Source organism: Anabrus simplex, chromosome 1, assembly GCF_040414725.1.
Source record: "Anabrus simplex isolate iqAnaSimp1 chromosome 1, ASM4041472v1, whole genome shotgun sequence".
NCBI lineage: Eukaryota > Metazoa > Arthropoda > Insecta > Orthoptera > Tettigoniidae > Anabrus > Anabrus simplex.
Genome location: NC_090265.1, coordinates 272,233,482 through 272,256,762, shown reverse-complemented (window position 1 = coordinate 272,256,762; position 23,281 = coordinate 272,233,482). Strand labels below are relative to the sequence as shown.

Here is a 23,281-nt window from a genome sequence, read left to right as displayed (position 1 = left end):
ACAGTATAAATTTTCCAGCTAACTTATTCCCAGACAGCAAGAACAACAAGAAACTGTTATATCAAGTGGTTAGAAGCAAGAAAAACAACTATGAAGGAATAAAGGCCCTGGAGAAGGAAGATGGAAACATCACTTGGAATGACGAAGGGATATGAGATGAGATGGGACATCATGGTAAAAAAAATATATACCAGACATAATTTGAAAAACCACGTAACTTGTCTGAATATCATATGAAAATTAGAGACAAACTGCCCAATTGCGGAATGGGAACGGCTGAAGAAGAATGGCTTTTATTTAAGAAAACCTTGGTGGGCAGTGCAGTCAATAATTATTGGCAAAACAATTAGCAGAGTAAGAGAGAAAGAAACCCTTTGGTGGAATGAATCTCTCCGAATAGCAATAGCGGAGAGAAACAGGGACAGAATGTCAGACTGGGCGCGTTGTCCGTGTTGTTTGGGGCCGCGGCTGTGAGCTTGCATCTAGGAGATGGTGGGTTTGAACCCAACTGTCGGCAGCCCTGAACATGGTTTTCCAAGTTTTCCCATTTTCATACTAGGCAGATGCTGGGTGCTGGGGCTGTACCTTGATGAAGACCACGGCTGCCTCCTTCCCACTCCTAGGCCTTTCCTACCCCATCATCACCATAAGATCTAGCTTGTCAGTGACATAAAGCAAATTGTTTTAAAAAAAGAAGAAGAAGTGTGGCGAGGAATGAAGAGAAGTTAGAAGTCAGTCAGCCTTACCGGGGCCTAAAGCTTGAAGTGAAAAGAATAATTTCTAATGTGAAAGAGAAAACTTGACTGAATTCATGCAGAAATTAGAAGAGGACAGCAAGAACAGCAAGAAACTGTTATATCAAGTGGTTAGATGAAGGAATAAAGGCCCTGGAGAAGGAAGATGGAAACATCACTTGGAATAACAAAGAGATAAGAGATGAGATGTGACAGTGTTTTGAAAAATTATATAATGGTGAAAATTCCAATATCAAACAACATGAGACCATGGTGAAATAAATATTCAAAACGTGGAGTCTCCTATAATATGAATGAAAGAGGAAAATGCCGTAAAGAATATGTGTAAAATCAAGGCACTGACACGATCAAGGCTGCTGGAGTGCAAGGATTACTATGGTTGTTTAGTCCTAAACACCATTTGAAAAGAAGAAAAACTACCCAAAGACTGGACTAAAGGAGTCATCGTCCCTCTATTTAAGAAAGGAGACAGATGGAAACTCAGCAACTACAGGGGCATCACGATTACGAACCATCATTGAGCCATAGCTTGAAGAGGAGTTGTATGGTTTCAGAAGGAATAGGGCAACTACAGATGTGATATTTTCTGTAAGGATGATCCTGGAGAAGCACTGGGAAAAAGAAAGAGATGTCAGCTTCATTTTCCTGCATATTGAGAAGGCTTACGACAGTCTACAAAGAAAAAACATCTGGGAATGCCTTGAGAATAGATCTGTACCATGTGCTTTAATTAAGTCAAAATACTCTATGAACATTGCCGGAGTTGTGTCCTAATGGGGGATGGATATTTGGAGTGGTTTGAGACTAGGGTGGGTATATAACAAAGCAGTGTACTATTGCCACTTTTATTCATCATTGTAATGGATGAATTATTGAAAAGAGTTAGGAGACTCAACAACAACTATGAATTTAAAGCTCATTGACTTTTCAGATGATGATTTGATATGGGGTGATTGTGAAGCCGAAGTACAACCGAAGCTGAATGACTGGAATGTTATGTTCAAGTAATTTGGTCTCAGGTTGTGGGTTACTGTAGTCACGTCCTAGTTCGTGAACCATGGGCAACGGCTGAGTGGCCTAGTAAAAGTGGTCCTGAGAGTCGGGATACCAGTTGCTATGGAATGGGAGTGGGCATCTCGGACATATTCTGAGTCGTGGCCCTCCTTGTGCTCAGGCGGCTAGGACTATAATTCACCGGTGGTCCATAACCCGTTAGAGGAGAGATCCTCACTTGGACTATGTGCAAGTAGGGCAGCATCCTGCTTCATGAATTTACCGAGCTCAGAACACTTGAAGCAAGCCTCGGACCTATGGGAGTAATGGAGTCCCACTCAAATTTGACAGGCGAGGGACTCCTTGGAAACAACGAGGCGAACGAAATGAAATTCGATGGGGAGCTATCAATATTAATGGGGCTTATGGAAGAAAGAAAGTAGAACTGGCTGAGTCAGCAAAGAGGATGCATCTAAATGTGCTAGGAGTAAGTGATATTTGGGTAAGGGGAGATGAGGAGGAGGGGATGGGCGATTATAAAGTGTACTTGATGGGTGTTAGAAAGGGAAGGGCAGAGTCTGGGGTAGGGCTCTTTATCAGGAATACCATTGCACGCAACATAGTTTCGGTTAGGCACGTAGATGAGCGAATGATGTGGGTAGATTTGTCAGTGGGAGGAATTAGGACAAGGATTGTATCCGTGTATTCACCATGTGAGGGTGCAGATGAAGCATTGAGTGACATCGTGGTCAGGGTCAACAGCAAGGATAGAATAGTGCTAATGGGCGATTTCAATGCGAGAGTTGGGAATAGAACTGAAGGATACGAAAGGGTGATTGGTAAATGTGGGGAAGATATGGAAGCTAATGAGAATGGGAAGCGTTTGCCGGACTTCTGTGCTAGTATGGGTTTAGCTGTTACGAATACATTCTTCAAGCATATGGCTATTCACCGCTACACATGGGAGGCTAGGGGTACCAGATCCATAATAGACTATATCTTAACAGACTTTGAATTCAGGAAATCTTTTAGAAATGTACGAGTTTTTCGGGGATTTTTCGATGATACAGACCACTATCTGATCTGTAGTGAACTAAGTATCTCTAGGCCTAGGGTAGAGAAAGTGAAATCTGTCTGCAAACGAATAAGGGTAGAAAATCTCCAGTACGAGGAAATTAGACAGAAGTACATGGATATGATTAGTGAGAAGTTTCGAACAGTAGACAGTAAGCAGGTCCAGGATATAGAAAGTGAATGGGTGGCATACAGGGATGCTGTGGTAGAAACAGCAAGGGAATGCCTAGGAACAACTGTGTGTAAAGATGGGAAAAGGCGAACATCTTGGTGGAATGATGAAGTGAGAGCAGCCTGTAAACGTAAAAAGAAGGCTTATCGGAAATGGCTCCAAACAAGGGCCGAGGCAGACAGGGATTGGTACGTAGATGAAAGAAACAGAGCGAAACAAATAGTTGTTGAATCCAAAAAGAAGTCATGGGAAGATTTTGGTAATAACCTGGAAAGGCTAGGTCAAGCAGCAGGGAAACCTTTCTGGACAGTAATAAAGAATCTTAGGAAGGGAGGGGAAAAAGGAAATGAACAGCGTTTTGAATAATTCAGGTGAACTCATAATAGATCCCAGGGAATCACTGGAGAGGTGGAGGGAATATTTTGAACACCTTCTCAGTGTAAAAGGAAATCATCATGATGGTGTTGCAAACAGCCAAGCTCATGGGGAGGAGGAAAATGTTGGTGAAATTATGCTTGAGGAAGTGGAAAGGATAGTAAATAAACTCCATTGTCATCAGGCAGCAGGAATAGATGAAATTAGACCTGAAATGGTAAAGTATAGTGGGAAGGCAGGGATGAAATGGCTTCATAGAGTAGTAAAATTAGCGTGGAGTGTTGGTAAGGTACCTTCAGATTGGACAAAAGCAGTAATTGCACCTATCTATAAGCAAGGGAACAGGAAGGATTGCAATAACTATCGAGATCTCATTGATTAGTATACCAGGCAAAGTATTCACTGGCATCTTGGAAGGGAGGGTGCGATCAGTCGTTGAGAGGAAGTTGGATGAAAACCAGTGTGGTTTCAGACCACAGAGAGGCTGTCAGGATCAGATTTTCAGTATGCGCCAGGTAATTGAAAAATGCTACGAGAGGAATATCCAGTTGTGTTTATGTTTCGTAGATCTAGTGAAAGCATATGACAGGGTACCGAGGGAAAAGATGTTCGCTCTACTGGGGGACTATGGAATTAAAGGTAGATTATTAAAATCAATCAAAGGCATTTATGTTGACAATTGGGCTTCAGTGAGAATTGATGGTAGAATGAGTTCTTGGTTCAGGGTACTTACAGGGGTTAGAGAAGGCTGTAATCTTTCACCTTTGCTGTTCGTAGTTTACATGGATCATATGCTGAAAGAGGGATTCAATTAGGTGGAAATGTAGTAAGCAGTTTGGCCTATGCTTAAACGTAAGGAACTTCACCTTTTGGTCCGTATTGAACTGAGATCACAATTAAATTAGAAACTAGCGGGTTCCACCTTTTCAATACAAAATACAATGTTGTTGGATGGTATTTACAACATTATTTATTACAGAACATGTTTCGGTGCTCAATTTTTGACACCATCATCAGCTGCTCAGAGTGTGCGAAAAAACTTGGCAATCTAAACATTAAACAACATATTGTCATACGTAACTCCTTAAAATACATATATACAAACAATAGAATATTGCACTAGTTAAATCCTAAAACATCTACCGTAAATTATGCTATATTAAAACTCTAATATGTAACAAGAGAATTCTTGTAAGTCATAAATATAAAATTTCTCGTCTGTTTGATGAGTTGTCTTCACATTCCTTAATGTCTGCGATTTTGTACTATCGTACTATCGAATTTAAATGCGAACTTAAGCTTGAGGATTTAAAATTGTATGCAGTCCATTTGATGTTAAAATGTTCATTTCATGTATATAATAACCACTTAGATGGATTAAAAGCTCGTTATATACAATATGATTGTTAAAAGTGGGCCGTCTTCTTAAATTTATTAAGTACAAAAAACTTCGTATTTTTAATGCTGTATGCGTGGTTGGAACTGTAATTTCATTTGTCCTACAGTTGTTAGGCGGACATGTCTTCTCAGTTCAATAGAACCCTGCAATAATGAAACCCAATGTTAAGAGAAAAGCAAGAATATTGATAAAGAAAACTAATTGAATCTAACTGTTGATACGGCTGACTCACCTCTAAAGCTGTGTAATTCGCGTGACGGCTTATTTAAACATCAAATATTGGATTGTTATTTTATACAATATTATTATCTTCCTACTACGTCTTTCAATATTTCCCTTATATTCTGTTACTCCAAATGCTCCTTAAGACGTGTGAATCGCTATTTTGTCAACCATCAGTCTCAGTTTTCTCATTGCAATACAATTGTTCATAAAAACAACAGTTCATTAATATTGGTCCGCGTTTCATATCTTCTACTAGGTTCACTACTTTGTAACTTCTCTTCCATATGTTTTTTACATTCGAGGAAATAAGCTCTGAGGTAACGTCATCTCTTCTGATTAGGAAGATGTACAAAGAAACACTTCACCATTTATGTATCTTCATGACATCTACAATCGATTTATTTTCTTCAACGCCTTCTTGATCATTTAACCTATAACATTAAGTCATGGCCTCTGCCGCGTTATTGATGGACGTGAATATCATATGGTAGATTTGCTTCTTCTTGATGTTGAAAATGCAAACTCTACTTGCTAGCCTGTGCTCATATATTAAATGACATCCAGGATTGTAAACATCCGATGACCATGGGATTCTGAGCTTATGAATCTCCGTCCTTATTTCATATCCATCCAATTTCTTGTTTGAATGAGTGAGTTATTCCGGTTATTGTACACAATTAGAATATATGACAACTTGATCTGTGGCTGCTGGACGTATTTCCCGAGCAATTCTGTTGATCTTTTCCTTAGCATAACCTTCAATGGCTCAACGACTGAGTCACATGCCATTGAACGGTTATAATACATATCACTTCACTGTATCACTTCCACTTCTAAGTATCTCGCACTTACTGTAGTTCATATTAAATACATATGCCTAGCTTAATTAAGAACTAACATATTTATAGTAAAACTTAGCTCGTCATTCATCAAGTAAGCCATCTCTGTAGCTTCCTCTCTCCGTCACATCGCTGGTCACGACTGGCCACGGTCTACAGTTCGGCTGGTGTCCTCGTCTCACATCAGGTCTGGTCTATTGGCTGGATCATATCCACCTCCAGGTCGGTCCACCTCGAAATTAGCAAGACATCATCTTCTCCATACTGCAGCTGTCAATAACATCAAAGAAATTCGACAAGTAATCGTTCATTTTTAAAATTTTCTTTAAAATAATGTTATCTTCTTTAGTATTCTGTTATTTTTCATGTTTCGGTCAATCAACTATCTATATTTGCTTTGATAACTTCGACCTTGTTTTAGAAGTATCTGTGATTTTAAATTATTTATCTTCTGGAAAGCTTAATTATTCTTTAAATCTTCTTTTCAAGAAATGATTCATGCGTATCTTACTCTTCTTACAGCACTGCTCGATGATGAGCTCCGATGTGTTGCTATATTACGTATCAGCTCTTCTGGCGAACGTATTTAAATAAAACGAGAGAACAAATACGAAAACCTTTTCTGCTACGGCTTATAAAATAACAAGTGCACCAAACAACAAATATGAAAATATTTGCTGGGGCCAATAAAATTATCCAGGTACTACTGCAGCTCTTTCTAAAAGAAATGTTAGTAGAAGCCTTTTATTTCACAGCAGTGGGTTAAACATTATTTTCTGGTCACACTCTTAGACAATGAATTGGATGTTACACTCGACCATGTGTGACCGGGAGGAATCGGGAGCAATGTCTTTGACCCCCATTTTGAAAAGCTTCTACCAAGTCGAATGATTGAGTCGAAACGCGAAAGTGCGAGTTCAACATTCGTGACCTCTGCGCGCTTGAAGATGTGGATGCCAGTCCACTTTCTGAATGATTTAAATTTTGTTTTCATTAGTGAGGAATTTCACCACTTTTTCTGTATCCGTAACTAGGCTATCACAAGACAAATATGCACCACGCTATTCATATAGTTTATTTGTTCCTAATCCAGATATAGGCTACCGTAACACGTGGCAAGTATTCTCTACACTTCACTGTACCACTCAACTCAAAATAAATGTCTAACTTCTGAAAGGAATACACAATACAAGCACAAATAGACTCGCTGTGTGATTCAGCAATATTGCTGCTAACTGGCAAGCAAAACTGAACATTCCTGAGGCTAATGGCTTGCTTCCTGAACATGCAACTTATCCTGTGAAATTCAGGAATTTAAGGCCATTTTCCATAATCACGCAACTGTGGCGACATATTTTACCTGAGTTGGCTGCCTGGCCGAGGCGGTAAAGGCGTGGTCGGTTCACCCGGAGGGACGTGGGTTCAATTCCCCATCAGAAAGTCGAAAAATTTAAGAAACAAGATTTCTACTGCTGGAGGTGCACATGGTCATGAGGTTCACTCAGCCTACACAAAAAATGAGTACCAGGTTAATTCCTGGAGGCAAAGGTGGTCGGCGTAGAGCTAACCACTCTACCCATGAAGTGCCGAGGTTACGGGTAGTGGAAGCCTTTAACTTCCACCCCTCCAAGGGCCTTCATGGCCTGTATGGAGATGACTTTGTTACAAGTGGTGGGGATGACTGCCGCTATGCAGTAATGCTGTGTTTTGTATTATTGTTCTGTCTCGTCACGACCAGGAGCCATCAACTCTGTCACTGACCATTATAGAATAAGATATTCACAGTTGGAGAATAAATAATATTATAAGAAAAAAGAGTGAAAAGTATTTCAACAATTTATGTACAAGGTTATTCACCTAAGATGTTACATGGAAATAACGTCTAAACCATTAAAGATATCAGTATTGTCTTTTCATATTTGTAAATGATACCCAGAGGCTTGTAAAATAATGTGTTACATACTCTCATGGGGTGATTAATAACTGAGATATTGCACTAGCTCCATATTTTTAAATGGAACGGCACAAATTCATACAGCTCGCCTTAAAAGTTCAACTGCATACAAGTTCAAATATCTAAGTATTTTCAAAATCGGACAGTTGCTTTTTGAGATATCAATAAGAACAGCATGCCCGATTTTGCATACCACATCAGATAGCGTGCAGTCAGGCAAGGACATATTGACGCGCAAGCAGTTTCCTGGGGGTGATTCCAGCCACAGTATGGATTCCAGGCATGTAAGCACGTACAAATGTGATGGGTTTGTAAAGTGTGTATGACAGGCGAACTTATGACAGAACAGGAGGGTTGATATTTTTAAAAGGAATAAAATAATCACTCTGAATTCAATGGAACATAATGAAAGCTATAATTGTCACTGGTTTGAGTGTACAGCACATACTACTGTATGAATTGAGAAATAGCCAAACAGCTTGACTTATTATGTGCGATGTTCAGAGCTGATAGTGGTCAGATGGCAGCAACACTATTATTTATTTATTTTACATGCATTAATCTCCGTGGAGCTCAAGTGCGACTGGAGTAGCGTGCATTCGGGAGAGCACAGGATTGAGTCCTGCCTCGGCTGACCTGAAAGTGATATTCATGGTGTCCCCAATTCAACACCATGCAAATGCTAGATGGGTACCTTTGAGATAGGCCCCGGCCGACGTACTTTCCAAATCCTTCCCATTCCTGTCCACGAGCAAAGATGTCAAACTGAGCGCAACCTGTTACACATGGATTTCAAAACGAAACAATAAAACCTAAATCTCCCTTCCCCATTGTGTGTTCGCCATTCATACAATAACGTTGCACACCCAGGGCATGTTATGGTACATCACATTATGTGTACGATGGTTTATAGTACATGCCTGTATCTGTTCCGTGGCTGGAATCAATGCCAGGAAACAACTTATATCCTTGGCCGACCGCATGCTGTCTGATGCGGCACGCAGAAGTCCAAATACAGTTTTTATTGATATCTCAAAAAGTAACTCTCCGATTTTGGAGATACTTACATATTTGAACTTACACGCAGTTGATCTTTGAGGCCAGCTGTATGTATTTGTGCTGCCCCATTTAAAAATATGGAGTTAGTATCAATATCTCGGTTATTAATCACCCCATGAGAATAAGTAGCACTTTACAAGCCCCTGGGTATAATTTACGAATATGGAAACGGAATACTGATATCTTTAATTGTTTAGATGTTATTTATGTCTAACATCTTTCGTGAATAACCCTGTATAATTCTCAAAGAACATAATTAACATGAGTAAAGCTCATTTCCTTTCAACATTCAATTCTAATAATAAAATAATAATGTTATTTGCATTATGTCCCACTAACTACTTTTACGGTCTTCGGAGACGCCGAGGTGCCGGAATTTAGTGCCGCAGGAGTTCTTTTACATGCCAGTAAATCTACCGACACGAGGCTGTCGTATTTGAGCACCTTCAAATACCACCGGACTTAGCCAGGATCGACATTCAATTCTAATCTCAGATTAGAATATAATTACAATATGTTTAACATTAATTCAGAATGGCTGCATAGGTATAGTTAGTTAAATCCCCATTTTAAAACATTAGAATTAGATTGATCTTAATCAAGTAAGAGAAATGTTAGGAACATCTTTGGAAAGCATGTCTTTACAAATCAAGCATAATCGTCATCTTCATCATCGTAGCCTTTGTCCCGCAGTGGAACAGGGTCTGCTGTTTTGCAAGGTAATCTCCACCTGGTTCTATTGAGCGTGTTGTTTGGAACAAGATGAGCATAGCATACAATAAACTTCATGATGATTTCGCATTGACTTACAAATATTCCTCAGAGAAAAATTTGTACTGTTCTGCCTTTGAATACACTTTAAAAAATGACTTAAAATTATTGATGCATAATGGAAAGACATTTATATTGCACAAGTTTCACCAGTGCATGTTTCAGTTCTTTTGAACCTTCTCCAACTGGTTAGTAGTTGAATTAACAAACTACATTCTAAAAATACTAAAACAGTGATACATAAATGAGTGATGTGAAAAAGAGAAAGTACAATAAAAAAATGGCATGCCAATTTAAAATCCACTTGTTAAATAATATCTAAGTGTTAAATGTACATTCCATTATTATAAAATATTTGTTTTTGTTATACTACAATTAAAATCCTCTTAATGGTTTTTATTACTCATCATGTTGTTGCTCGAGTAAAAAAATGCACCTGTCTTGTCGCAGTCTTATCATATGTATATATTTAGTAATTATATTATACTAGCTGATGTAATAGTGCTTTGCTACAGAATTCTACATTGTATACAGAATTAGGTTAGGTAGTGTACACGTTGTGAGCAAGACTGTATTAAATTGCATAGCTCTTAATGTTACTCTAGAATCGCGACGGAGAAATCACCAAACATGTTTTCTCATATGAAGACTGCGTTAGGGAATTTTCATCTTAATGCTAGGCCCACTTGCCTACCATCAGTCACAGTCAGGTTGGGGAATTGCATTATAATGGCAGACACTCACTCTCTACCTGCATTTTTACATCCTCTGAAAGACTGTCTTAGTGGTTTTCCCAACTGAAACAAACGTAGGTCATTAGAACGACGTCAGTAGGAATGGCGCAAGTAAAAGCAATGAAATTAAATGAGATGAAATACTGGATCAAATGAAAAACAACACATTTTCTCACTTTTAACGAACAGTATTACGCTGCCGATCTAACAGTCCAAAGTACGAGAACTGGAATGACCAGGCTGCAGACAGCCGTGGTCCGTGAACACTCTTAGTTTTTTTTGCGGATTTTTGTGTGTGTGTGTGTGTGTGTGTGTGTGTGTGTGTGTGTGTGTGTCGAAGGGTCGAATAGTGGAGAGTGTCAGGGCAAAAACTATACCCTTTTACTAATCTGTTTCCTAGGAGTACCCAATGAGTCGGAAAATCTCAATTCACTACACAGGTGGCGGGAAAATCTATTTGACTTGGAGGCAAATTTTTCCTCCAAGCCAGAGGAGAAACCCCCTCTACACTGCTAATTTTGAATAAAATGATTGTAGAAATTAAGAAAAAGTGAAGAGGAAGAAGCTCTTTTCAAGAAACAGCTCTTTTCAGGGTTAATTTTGAGTTATTTAGTGAATTGTGGTGCTATAATTTGGAATATGGCTAAATTGTAATTCTAGACCAGGTACTACTCCTACTACTACTACTACTACAACTACTACTACTACTACTACTAAGTGAGGTTCTGCCTTAAGTGTGCACACTGCTCATTCAAAACAGCACGTCAGAGTAGGGATCGAATAGCTGGAATACTATGATGAACCAGTGTGTGACGTACCAGCAGTACGGTATCAGAAAATGTATGAACTAGAGGAAGAACATGCTAAAGAAGAAAGTTTTCTAAGTCCTCAGCTATTTCCTGCCAATATTCAGTCAGGCTATTATACTTGGTACGCAGCATAATCCCAACTATAGGATTTAGGTGGCAGCATAAGAGACAAAGAACATCACAACAAACAATGGTCAATGTAATGTTATTGTTGATGAATGTTATGGGCTTTCAATATTTTAAGCCTTCACATTTAATTTTCTTCCGACTCTGAAATACCACTCTTATCATAGTCGATACGGTAAAACTGAATAAAACATAAAAGGTCGGAAACTTTATTCTCTCTAACATTTGTTATTTAGTACTTTTCAAAAGGACCAATAACCTAGGTATTTAAAAATTAAATTTTAGGCGCCTTCCCCTGAACTACAATTTCATCCAGGGTGAATACAATTGTTTATAATTTAGACTGTAGTTTCTTATTCCCCGACTCTATATACAGACTTTCATTAAATTCTGTTAATCCATTTTCTCGTGGCTCGGCGTCGATATGGACTTGGCAACAAAAATAAAATTCATGAATATCTGTGTTATCAAAGCCTGTAAGAAAACAATGTATGACATAAATGATCGGAAACTTAATTCTTTATAACTGTAGTTATGTAGTATTTATCGATAGGACCACTAATAATATAAATATTTGAGAATTAAATTGTAGGCCTTCCCCTAAACTACCATTTCACTCTGCGTGAATAAAATGATTTATAGCCTAGATTGTAGTGGCTCATCCCCCGACTTCACATGCCGATTTTCATTAAATTCTCTTCAGCCGTTTCCTCGTGATGCGTTTACAGACAGACAGACAGACAGACAGACAGACAGTAAAAAGTGCATTTCCTTGTTACCATGGACATGACCGATTCTGAGCATTTTACAGACAAATCTCCTATTTTATATATATAGATTTAGCCACTGTAAGGCCATAAATCCAGATACTGGGCAACATGAGATCCATCTCTTATAGTGGTTCCACTCCAGCTGCCAAGAAAGAGTTAGCTTTTCTTGGCATCGATGCCCACAGTTCAACAACAAACTTGCATGCACAAGACAAACTAGTCCACAGTGCTTATTGGATAACTATTAGAACAGTTCATTGTTGAAAAACAATGGCTTTTAAATTTAATATCAGTCTTGATGCAATATGTGGAGGTGATGATGATGATGATGATGATGATGATATGCAAGGTTTAAAACAGTTCAGTGGAACAAATACTTAGATCTAAATGATACAGATTTTCAAGTCCTTCTAAGGGAGCAGTCCTAATAGAACCAGTTACCTTAAAATGATGGTTCAGATATGTTATACATTTCACATGGTAATGTGTTTGCCATTGTCCAGGTTTACTTACATGTAAGATGTCTTCGTGCAAGATGTGTGCTTACACCCATTTTTGTCAATCAGCGAATGAGTATTACATATCCTCTCGGTCATCCCATCCTTATTGAGCACCACAAATCAAATGGCGATGTTATATTTTAACAGCTGATAAACAGCTTTCATAATGATATTGATTGGTTGCATGACAACATTAAAAGACAAAACTACACCCTTGCACTACTGGTATTGATTTCAGAATGTTTGCTTTTTGGTATTGAAAAAAAAAAAAACGAAATGTATAATTACTCAAAAAATGACATACTCTTTTTTTTTACAGGGGAACAACGTGGCATCTGACCAACTGATGACAATGTATATGTCAAAACATGTTCCAAGGTAAGCAGCTTTTTATGTGACTGACGTATTAGAATCTTCTTCTTTAAGTGCCATATCCGTTCCCCCCCCCCAGATCACCCGGGAGGAAGTACTCCTTTCTGCGACTAATTTTAAAAGTTGTTCGGTATTGTTAATGCCAGATCAGCCTTTGCTGTTTTGGAGCCATTACATTGGTGGGCTAACAGACACTTGCTTGCTATCTATCTTGCCCTGTAATATCAGAAGGGACCCCTTACTTTTGCAAATAGGTTTTTTCACAGATTCTTTTGTGTTTAATGTCTATTGCACGATTTATGAACTTTTTACAGTCGCGACATCACAAATTTTAGTCATTTTACTATTTTTTCACACAATTGTAAGTAGTTCACTATTTTTTGTGTGGTTGTCTATGTATTATCTTTTTACAATTATGGACAAATTTTTTCCATGAAAACTGTGATATGTCGCAGGATATCATCCATCAATTGATTGCATACTAATAATATATTTGAATATCAGCTTGTTGGTTATTGATATCTTACCGTTCTATATATCGACCGTTCAATATATCGAAATTGATTCCTTTGCTATCTAGTGATTTTATGCGTTATTTAAACCTTTTATTAGGAGCGTATATTGTATGTTCAGCCTTGGTCTGAATTTTTTAAACAGTAATTTGTATTGAAGTATGGATTCAAAGTGATTAGGCAAATACTGTTTTTGGCAGGAAGAATTATGTAGTCATGATGATCATTAATTAATACTGGTATCACTTCTTCAACAATTATGTGACAAGTAATTTTAATTTTGAGAACAAATATTCCTCTGAGTCAAGGAGTATATTTACTTCATGTAGGCTACGCCAAGTATCGAACATTGAACCTGTTGGGCGGACGGGTTAACCTTTCACGACCAGCCAGACAAAAGAAGAGAGCTGTACTGTAGCACAAGATATGAGGAAACCAGCCCCAGACATGGAAGGCTCACTACATTTCCATCTAACTGAATCTCTCCCTGCCACTTTATACCTTTCAGTAGTTGATCCATGTAAACTATGAACAACAAACACAAAAGATTACAACCTTGTCTAAACCCCATAAATACCTTGAACCAAGAACTCATTCTACTGTCAGTTCTCATCACAGCCCAGTTGTGAACATTGCCTTTGATTGCTTTTATTAATCTGCCCTTAATACGTCGACTGCCAGGATACATAGCAAGAACTGTCCTGGTGGCCAAAGCTTTTTTCCTACTGTGCATACAATAAATCAGAAGTAAAAGAATATTCCAAGTGATATTTCACTTAAGTGTTCAATATATACACTAAATACAATAAAAATCTTAGCACCCCGAGGTACCGCCGTGGCCCCACAAAAAAGTTTAGTGTACGGTTTTGGCTATATGGCCAAAGCAGTACACTCTAGGGGCCGATTGCAGAAATAGTGACTAATTTTAAGCCTTAGACAACGTCTAACTAAACAATGTCTAAGTCACGTTCGATGTTCCGTTGCTTAAACGGTGTTCAGCCGGTGTTTAGCAAGACATAGTTTGTTTCCATATCAGCTCCAAAATGGAAATAGAAGTGTCTTTGAAACTACTCTTTGCCAGCTGGGACCAATGAAAACTCACCAATGCAGGTCCCATCTTTAATCAGCTGTTGTGTGTTGTGAAAATGGCAAGACATTCAGAAGACTTTTCAAGCGAAGAAAAAATAGTATTTTCTGAAATTATGAAGTCACATGATGTTGTAGAATGTAAGGCATACAACAGCGATACAATACATAAAAGGAATGTAGCCTGGCAGAAGATTACAGAGGCTTTCAACATCAGTTTTCCTCAGAACCCCCCACGTGACAGCAAAGCACTATTGGGTAAGTTCCAAGTTAATTTTGCGCGTTTTATTTATTCCAATGGGAATTAATCTGTTCTGTATTGGAAAACTAATCATGGTGATTCAAAATGAAGGCACCGAGCTCGATAGCTGCAGTCGCTTAAGTGCGGCCAGTATCCAGTATTCGGGAGATAGTAGGTTCGAACCCCACTGTCGGCAGCCCTGAAAATGGTTGTCCGTGGTTTCCCGTTTTCACACCAGGCAAATGCTGGGGCTGTACCTTAACTAAGGTCACGGCCGCTTCCTTCCCACTCCTAGCCCTTTCCTGTCCCATCGTCGCCGTAAGACCTATCTGTGTCGGTGCGACGTAAAACAACTAGAAAGAAATGAAGGCAAAAACTGACTCAATAAGGCATGCACTAAAATGTATTGGGGTATTTTTACAGAACTGTGGCAGAGGCTGAAGCTCCAGGCTAAAAACAGCTTGGATGATAGAAGAAAAAAAAATCCAAAACAACAGGAGGTGGGCCTCCACCAAGCCTGTTAAGTCCTTTAGAGGAGAATATGCTGGTGGTGTTAGGCGATTCAGGCCAACCTCTCGAAAACCCATATGATGATGAGGGAGAGCTCGCTTATGTACGTTTAATGGATACTATTTAGTAAGCATTACTCTTGATTTAGGAAATGCATTGAAAATAAATAGCTTGAAGGATGAGTTTTCCACCTAATCAATACTTTATTTACAAAATGTTTAAAATTATCTACATTAAAACAGTGCCGGTTTCGACCCGTAAATAGGTCATCATCAGCTGTTGGTGAACCTGCTTAATAGCGATTGTACATAAAATATTACTAAAAACTAATTTAACAAGAATGCCTTATTCTAATATAATACTACTGTTAAGATATATACATATGGTACAATTATAGGGCTTTGACTAGTTGGAGTTCCATTCAAAAATCTATACTGTTGCTAACATTACGTCATACAAGATACATATATACATATGGTAGAATGAAGGGCTTCGGCATGCTGGAATCCCTTGAATGCCACATATTCCAAAAATTGTATAGCTGAGGTTGAAAATATGGTTCGTATAGAATGAAGGTTCACTGAGGTTTTGGTGTCAAGTTCAAATATCTATGCAGTATGCCAGCATTATGTCCAACTGTTGTATAGATACAATCAAGGTGCATTGTTGGGCCCCAGTTTTGCGGGGACCGTAGTAGACTGAGGTTCTGTAGTTTGTTTAACATGCACTATGTTCATTCTTAGTGCATGTTGTTGCTGATACATGCTAACTTTCAGGATCCTTGTTGAGGCATATGCTATGGATGAAATTTTGAAATTAAAGAAAGTAAGTTGATAGAGCTCCCCTCTTCATACTTGCATTTATGCTCAGGTAAATTCAAAAATCTGAGAAAGAGAAAGGAAGTAGGAATTAGAATAACTGATAGAGAGTGCCTACTAAATGGTTTGTGTGCTATAGAGTATGTGTTACTTACTTGTGGGCTGGATATGTCTTCAAGTATAGTCGGGCGTGTGCTGCACACTGTTGTGTGTACATCGTGTGGCTGTCATAGGGTTCAGGTTGAGAGGTGGTGGGGAGGGGGAAGCAGCCTCTGGAGGGGGTGGGGTGGAGTGGGATGTGTCTTTTGGGTTGTGTGTGGGTTTGTGTCTGTTGATTCTTTTTAAATATGTGTGTTTTAGAATGGGAATGGCTGTGTTGAAGAGAATGTTTGTTTTATCTGTGATTTCATTTAAGTTGAGGTTGGGATTAGTGTATTGGTCCATATTGATATAAAAATCTTCCATTATATTGAGCAATGGGCCTGTGGGGTTAATATTTAAAATTTCCATATCATTCTCGATATTAGTGATATTGTGCTCTTCGACGTGTTGCCCTATGGATGAAAAACGATAATATTTAGTGGCATTGACGTGTTCGCTGTAGCGAATAGAAAACATCCAATGTAGCTGGCTTCACAATAGTTGCATTTTATGCACTACACTCCTGAGTGGCTGTATTTGTTGTTTACAATGACAGATTAGTGTTATGTAAAATGGAAGCATTATTACGTGTGGTTCTGTAAGCAATTCTTAGATTGTGTTTTTTGAAAATATTAAATGATTTTCAGGGTTTTTCGAACTTTCGTTCGCAGACCCCGTGCAAGACAGGGAAATCTTCTTTTCCACAAACCCAAATGTTCTTTCCACTACATTTCTGCCCAGGACATAAGCTTGATTATGAAGAGTATCAGCTGCGTTCCTTGGGTTCAGAATTGGAGTAAGTATTTCTTACAAGTGTAGCCAGAATTTCCGACAAGATGTCCCCTAATATTTCCTCTTTCCAGGCGGTCGTGGATAGTAGAATTTTGAAATATTCTGCTATCATGAGTTGAGCGTAGCCTCCGTGGCTCAGGTGGCAGCGCGTCGGCCTCTCACCGCTGGGTTCCGTGGTTGGTCACTCAATGTGTGATTTGTGCTGGACAAAGCGGAGGCAGGACAGGTTTTTCTCCAGGTACTCCAGTTTTTCCTGTCATCTTTCATTCCAGCAACACACTCCAGTATCATTTCATTTCATTATTCATTCATTAATCATTGTCCTAGAGGAGTGCGACAGGCTTTGGCAGCCAGCACAGTTCTTATCCTCGCCGCTAGATGGGGGCCACATTCATTCCATTCCTCACCCGGTCAAATGACTGGAAACAGGCTGTGGATTTTCATTTTCATGAGTTGAACCAGGCCAACGAGCAACAATACACCTTATTCTCATCTTGGTGTCACATATCACATGCAATGAAATAAAAACTGCTGTATGTAAGTAGGTTTCAAGTGTAGTAGTAGTAGTAGTAGTATTAGTAGTAGTAGTTGTTGTTGCTACATGTTGTGAAGGAGCGTTAACATGAACTTGTTAGACCGTATTTATGTCCACTATTGTGCATGCCATATAATGAAGTGTAGCTTTAATAAGAGTATTGTCGTTATGATGAGTACAAATAACAGCCATTACAGAAAAATAAGTGCTGTTTTGCGTCAGTGTTATATACACTTACTTGGCAGTTAATAGAACGGAATCCCTTCTGGTTGATGTACGTGACAGCTCTCTGGCGATCGGGACAAGTTATTCTGACATGAGTACAGTCAATGGCACCTATTATTCCGGGAATGTTATCCCTAGAAATAATAACAATTATTTTCCACATTGTAAATGGATAACACGTTTATGAGCTCTCATATTACAGAGATGATCATTACATTCAATCCACAGAAAGAAGATTAGGCCTCTTTACCTGGAAAGGACAGCGAAATCATTCCTGACAGCAGGTAGCTCATCGTTGTTAGGGAAGTTGATAAATCTGCTCCTCAAACTATTGATGGCAGTTACAACATGATCCACTGTCTGGCACAGTCGCTGCGTTGTCATTTACTGTATCACCATTCGTAGTATAAAATTCATTGGTTGCCAAGAATCGTAAAGTTAGAAGGAGCTACAGAGTGACAGCAACGTCGCGCAACAATTCCCTTAGAGTTTTCTTTGAAAAGTGACATAGTGTTTTAAATTGTGCCTCCCCGTACATTTCAAAAGGATTGCTCCGATCTCATAGCAGGTGACATACAGGAGGCTGTCTAACATTTCTCTCCTGAACCATTTCAACATAGTGATATAATTTACATGCTCCATTGTAAACAACCAACGACTGAGATTCGTTCCTATTTTGAGGTTAAACACTGCTCTCAGCAGTGCTTAAACATGGCGCCTTGAACATCGACTTCAGATACTAAGTGATAAATAATGTCTCTGCAATGCGGCAGCCAAACTTATACACTGTTTAACCATAGACATCGTCTAAACACCGTTTCTGCAATTGGCCCTAGCAGTACTAGAAGCTTGCATTGCTTGACAGTGCTCATAGTAGCCAACAAACTGTGCCACGATTTGTTTACTATTTGTTTACAATACCAAGGCAGTCGTAGTTCTACAGAAGGGTGTGTGTGAAATACTTGTGAGATATATCCATGTTAGTACACCAGTTATCGGAGAGTTTACTTATGAAACAGTTTTCTTCACGAAATAGGCGGATAATGACGCTAGTCCTGTCTGAGAATTCTGGTAAATAGTGTCAATTTCAAACTGATCTATTACGTTTTGCAAGACAAAGAAAGAAAAAGTGCTTCACCAAATCGAATTTGGGGCCGATGACCTTAGATATTATGCCTCTTTAAACAAGAAGCAGAGCAACAAATTGAATTAGAAATATATAAAAATAAAACCTAAAATCTGGAAACCAAGCATGTCAGGATTTGCTGTGAGGCCATAGCGGTACGCTAGTATAGCGAATTCAACTGCTCACCGGTCCACCGGCCCAGCAACGAAAGTCATATGACACCACCTATCAACGGTACTTTGTGCCTCCTTGGCCTCATGAGAAACTCACTCGGAAGCACAATGTACCGCTCTAACAGCCATAGTCCTCCAATATGGTGAACGTCTTTTCCCTTGGTACTCTCTCATGTGCCTTGTCTAGATGTACGAAACATAAATATAACTGCGCATTCGTCCCGTTTCATTTTCCAGTTACTGGACACATACTAAAAATCTAATCCTGACAGCCCCTATGTGGTCTGAAACCACATTTTTTACCTGCAATTTACTCTCGACCACTGATTGCACCCTCCCTTCAAAAATCCCAGTGAACACCTAGTCTGGTATACTGATCAATGAAATACCTCGATAGTTGTTGCAATCCATCCTGTTCCCTTGCTTATAGATAGGTGCAATATTTGCCAACTTTGCTTATGTACTCTGTGGCGAGTGCAGTATTATTGCCAGCTGGTTTTGCTTCGCTAAAGGCCCAATGATGTCATCGCTGCCACTCCTACTTCTATGATCTTCCAGCATGTTCTCTGCGTACGTGTGTGTGGTGTCATAACCTCCCCTTTGCCCTCCTCTCTCCAACTCTGTGTGTATATACATATGCTCTGAGGGACATTCTTCGGCCTGTTGGAGAGAGAGGACGGGTTCCTGTCTTACATGTAAAGCCATGACGTATGAACTCCTTTTTCACACTTTGTAACTAATCTTTACTGGGATCATGCTTTTGCTCACCCTGGAAGTAAGTGGTGATTACTTTCATTTCCTCGTAGAAACTTATTAAATAGTTAATATGAAACTGAAATACTTATTGAGTCATTTCTGGACATCCTTGCAAAATGTTTTGAACTATCAACCTTAGTGATAAGCTAGTGTAGTGCACTTAGTGCTCCCTTACACTGTGAACTGAGTATCATAAATCTGATGGTAAAATGCAGTTACCTCCTGTTTCAGGACATTTTTGTTTTCTGTTAGAAAATTACTAAACTCTATCTCAAATGAACTGGGAGGCAAAATAAAAAATTAAAAAAATTGGGAAATGAGTTGGAACAGCCTACCTTTTCTTAAAGTATTACATATGTGTAAATTAATGTTATTTCCATATAAACGTTACATGTATGTCATCTAATGCCGTTTGGCTTCACTGTTGGCAACAAGAAAGAATCTGGAAGACTATTGTTATCCAACAGTTAAAGAAGTGTTTTTAGAATCGAGTAATCAGGTTTATTTAATTTTAAAATCTACTGTTGTGACATGAGTGGTGGACTGGTGGTTGTTTTCATATTCTTACTAAATGACTGCCAGCTTCATGTAAGAAGGATATAAAATTTATAAATGAAGTTGTTTAATTAGATTATGTTTACAGTAGGGTTATACGCACATTATATATGTTGTAAGCATTTGAAATAGTATGGGTGCACAATGCCATAGTAGTGCTTATTGAATCATTTATACTCAGTAAAATTGTTGACCTATCTGTGTCGGTGTGACGTAAAGCAAAAAAAAAACCAAATTGCTGCAGCTGTCTGATCACGTTACTTTATCCTAATTCATACATCTTCCTTGCAGGAAGGGATTTTCCCTTCAAGAAGCACTGGATATGCTACTGACTGAAGATCTCAATGGTGATATTTTAGTGGAACCACCCGATGTAAGTGTACTTACAGACGAGGACTTTGGTGATGAAGATGATGGCGGGCTTAAAGATAATCTCAGCTTGCAACAGTTACGTGTTGGTGCTGAAATGAAGCTTGTAACTAATGAAAGAATTGGGATTAGTTATGAAGGTGAAGGTGTGTTACCAGAAGACAAAGTGCCTTTTGTGTCGACTGATGCAAGATCTGTTTCAATACCTGAAACTGCAAAAGAGCGGGTAACTGATAGAGAAAATAATAAATCAAATGACAAACCAAGATAGACTGAAGGGACTGATTTTAATATAGCGTGACTGTTGACGTTTCCGGAGCCTAATTACAGCAAGTGCAAATCCATGGCTATTCTTGATATTTTTGAATTGTTCATGGATAACCAGCTGAGTGAACATTTAGTTCAAGAGGCCAGAAAGTGTGCTGTTTTTAAACTGTACAGACCCACAAATAACTTCTGATTAAATTTGTTGCTCTTTCGCCATATTTTTCATTTCTGGATACAATAAGTTACCCCCCAAGTGTTCTTATTGGGACACGCAGGATGATATGAAGACAGGAAAAGATTGTCAGTATCTCTGTGCCTAACACGCAGGTATTGAAGGAAGGCTTTTATGTGACTATATCGACTACTGTAGTTACTCTGTAGTGTGTAACTGCATCTGAAGTTCTTTGGTTCTTTGTTTTCTTATTTTTGGTTTTATTCTATTGTTCCAGAGAGAATTTTGTTTTGACAGGCAAAAAGTATTCATATGCGTCTCTGTACTGCAAGCAAATAGTTTTTCCTTTATTCACTAACTTTTTTTTCCCGCTAGTGGCTTTACGTCGCACCAGCACAGATAGGTCTTATGGCAACGATGGGGTAGGAAAACTATCTTCAAGGCTGCCGACAGTGGGATTCGAACCCACTATCTCCCAGATGCAAGTTCACAGCTCCGCGTCCCTAACCGCACGGCTAATTTGCCCGGTAATTTTATTTTTTGAGCTGTGAGTGAATAAAAACTAATATTCCATATTCTTGCAATAAATAATGCTGAGATTTTTCAACATTTTTATTGTACAACAAACAAACAAACAAAAAAAAAAAACTACTCTGCAACCTAAATTCGTCTATCAAAACTCATTGTTAAAATATAGGTAGTTCAAGCGCCTAGCGTTGCCATATGGCAATATCAAATATCTTATGACCTAGCGGTCCCAAAATTCTGAAACTTGTTTCATTAGTTTATTCTGGACTCAAACATGAGGTAAAACACAATAAATTAATTAATAATCATCATCATCATCGTTGTTGACCAACTCCAGTTTCCCAGGTGTGGTATACGAGCCCCTTCCGTTTTGTTCGGTCCATGAATCATTCTTCGTTCACAGTCCGCTCTAATTCTGACCTCTCTCCTCTACATCCTTTTTCACTAAGTCTGTCCATTTTTCTCTAGGTCTGCCTACTGGTCTCTTTCCCCTTATTTCTCTTTCATACTCCTTTCTTGCAGACCTATTGGCACTCATTCTTTTGACATGACCAAACCACTTCAGTCTTGGCTCTGACTTTTTCATTCCTGATTTTACCTCTCCTGGTCTTCTGGATCATTGTACGTAGGAACTTCATTTCTGCTGCTTGGAGTTTTGAGTTGTCCTTTCTTGTTAATGTAGTGGTTTCAAGGCTGTATGCGAGGATACGGGTGTAGTATGATTTATACAGCGTCATCTTGGTTTTGAGAGGTTCTTGTTTATCCCAAATTACACGGTAGTGCAGGTATATGCACCACAGGTTGGATGTAGTGCTCAAGAGAAGGAACAGTTTTGTCAAGATCTAGAAGATATAATTGATGAAGAAAATATCATCATTGGGGACTTGTATGCACAAGTTGGGACAGACAGACTTGGTTATGAGGAAATCATGGGACCTCATGGGTTTGGGAACAGCAATACAGAATGCGAACAACTGCTTGATTTGTGCAGAAGAAATGGATTGATCATGAAAAATACCTTCTTCCAAAAACAAGATAACCACGAGATAACAATATATAGCTGGGATGGAAAACATAAGTCTCTCATCAACTATATCATCACTAGCAAAGGAGGAGGGAAATATGTAACTGATGTCAAAATTATCCCCAGTGAGAGTATGGACACTGATCATAGATTATTGATTGCAGACCTAAATCATGTGGCTAACACAACCCCGAAGAAAAGAAAAAGAAAACTTAAAGTGAAGACTTGAAAATTAGAAGAAGCCAAGCGGAAGGAAGAATATAAAGTAAAGATGCAGAGACACTTACCAAAAGGGGAAATGAATACAGTAGGAGAAGAATGGATTTTTTTTTAAAGAGACTGTGGTGGGTGAATCTAAAGACCTATGTGGAGTACCAGGATCAACCATGAAAGACAAAGAGACACCTTGATGGAATGACAGAGTCAGATTGGCTATAAAAGAGAGAAATTGGGCAAAAAAGATGCTAGACAAAGAAAAAGCAAAGAGATGTATGTACAAGATCCAGGTGGCCAAGAAATGACTA

At 38.8% G+C, this 23,281-nt stretch overlaps 1 protein-coding gene across 2 annotated transcripts in view; it reads left to right on the top strand.

Moving 5' to 3' along the window:
• The window catches only part of smid (nuclear valosin-containing protein-like smid), a 274,423-nt gene that overhangs the window by 73,399 nt on the left and 177,743 nt on the right, over positions 1 to 23,281 (top strand). For both annotated transcript variants that reach the window (XR_010861817.2, XM_067159588.2), the window contains exon 4: positions 12,875 to 12,933. Coding sequence is in view for 1 of the 2 variants with exons in the window: in XM_067159588.2 (XP_067015689.2) it covers positions 12,875 to 12,933 (59 nt within the window). In the remaining variant the exon portion in view is untranslated. The remainder of the gene's footprint in view (positions 1 to 12,874; positions 12,934 to 23,281) is intronic.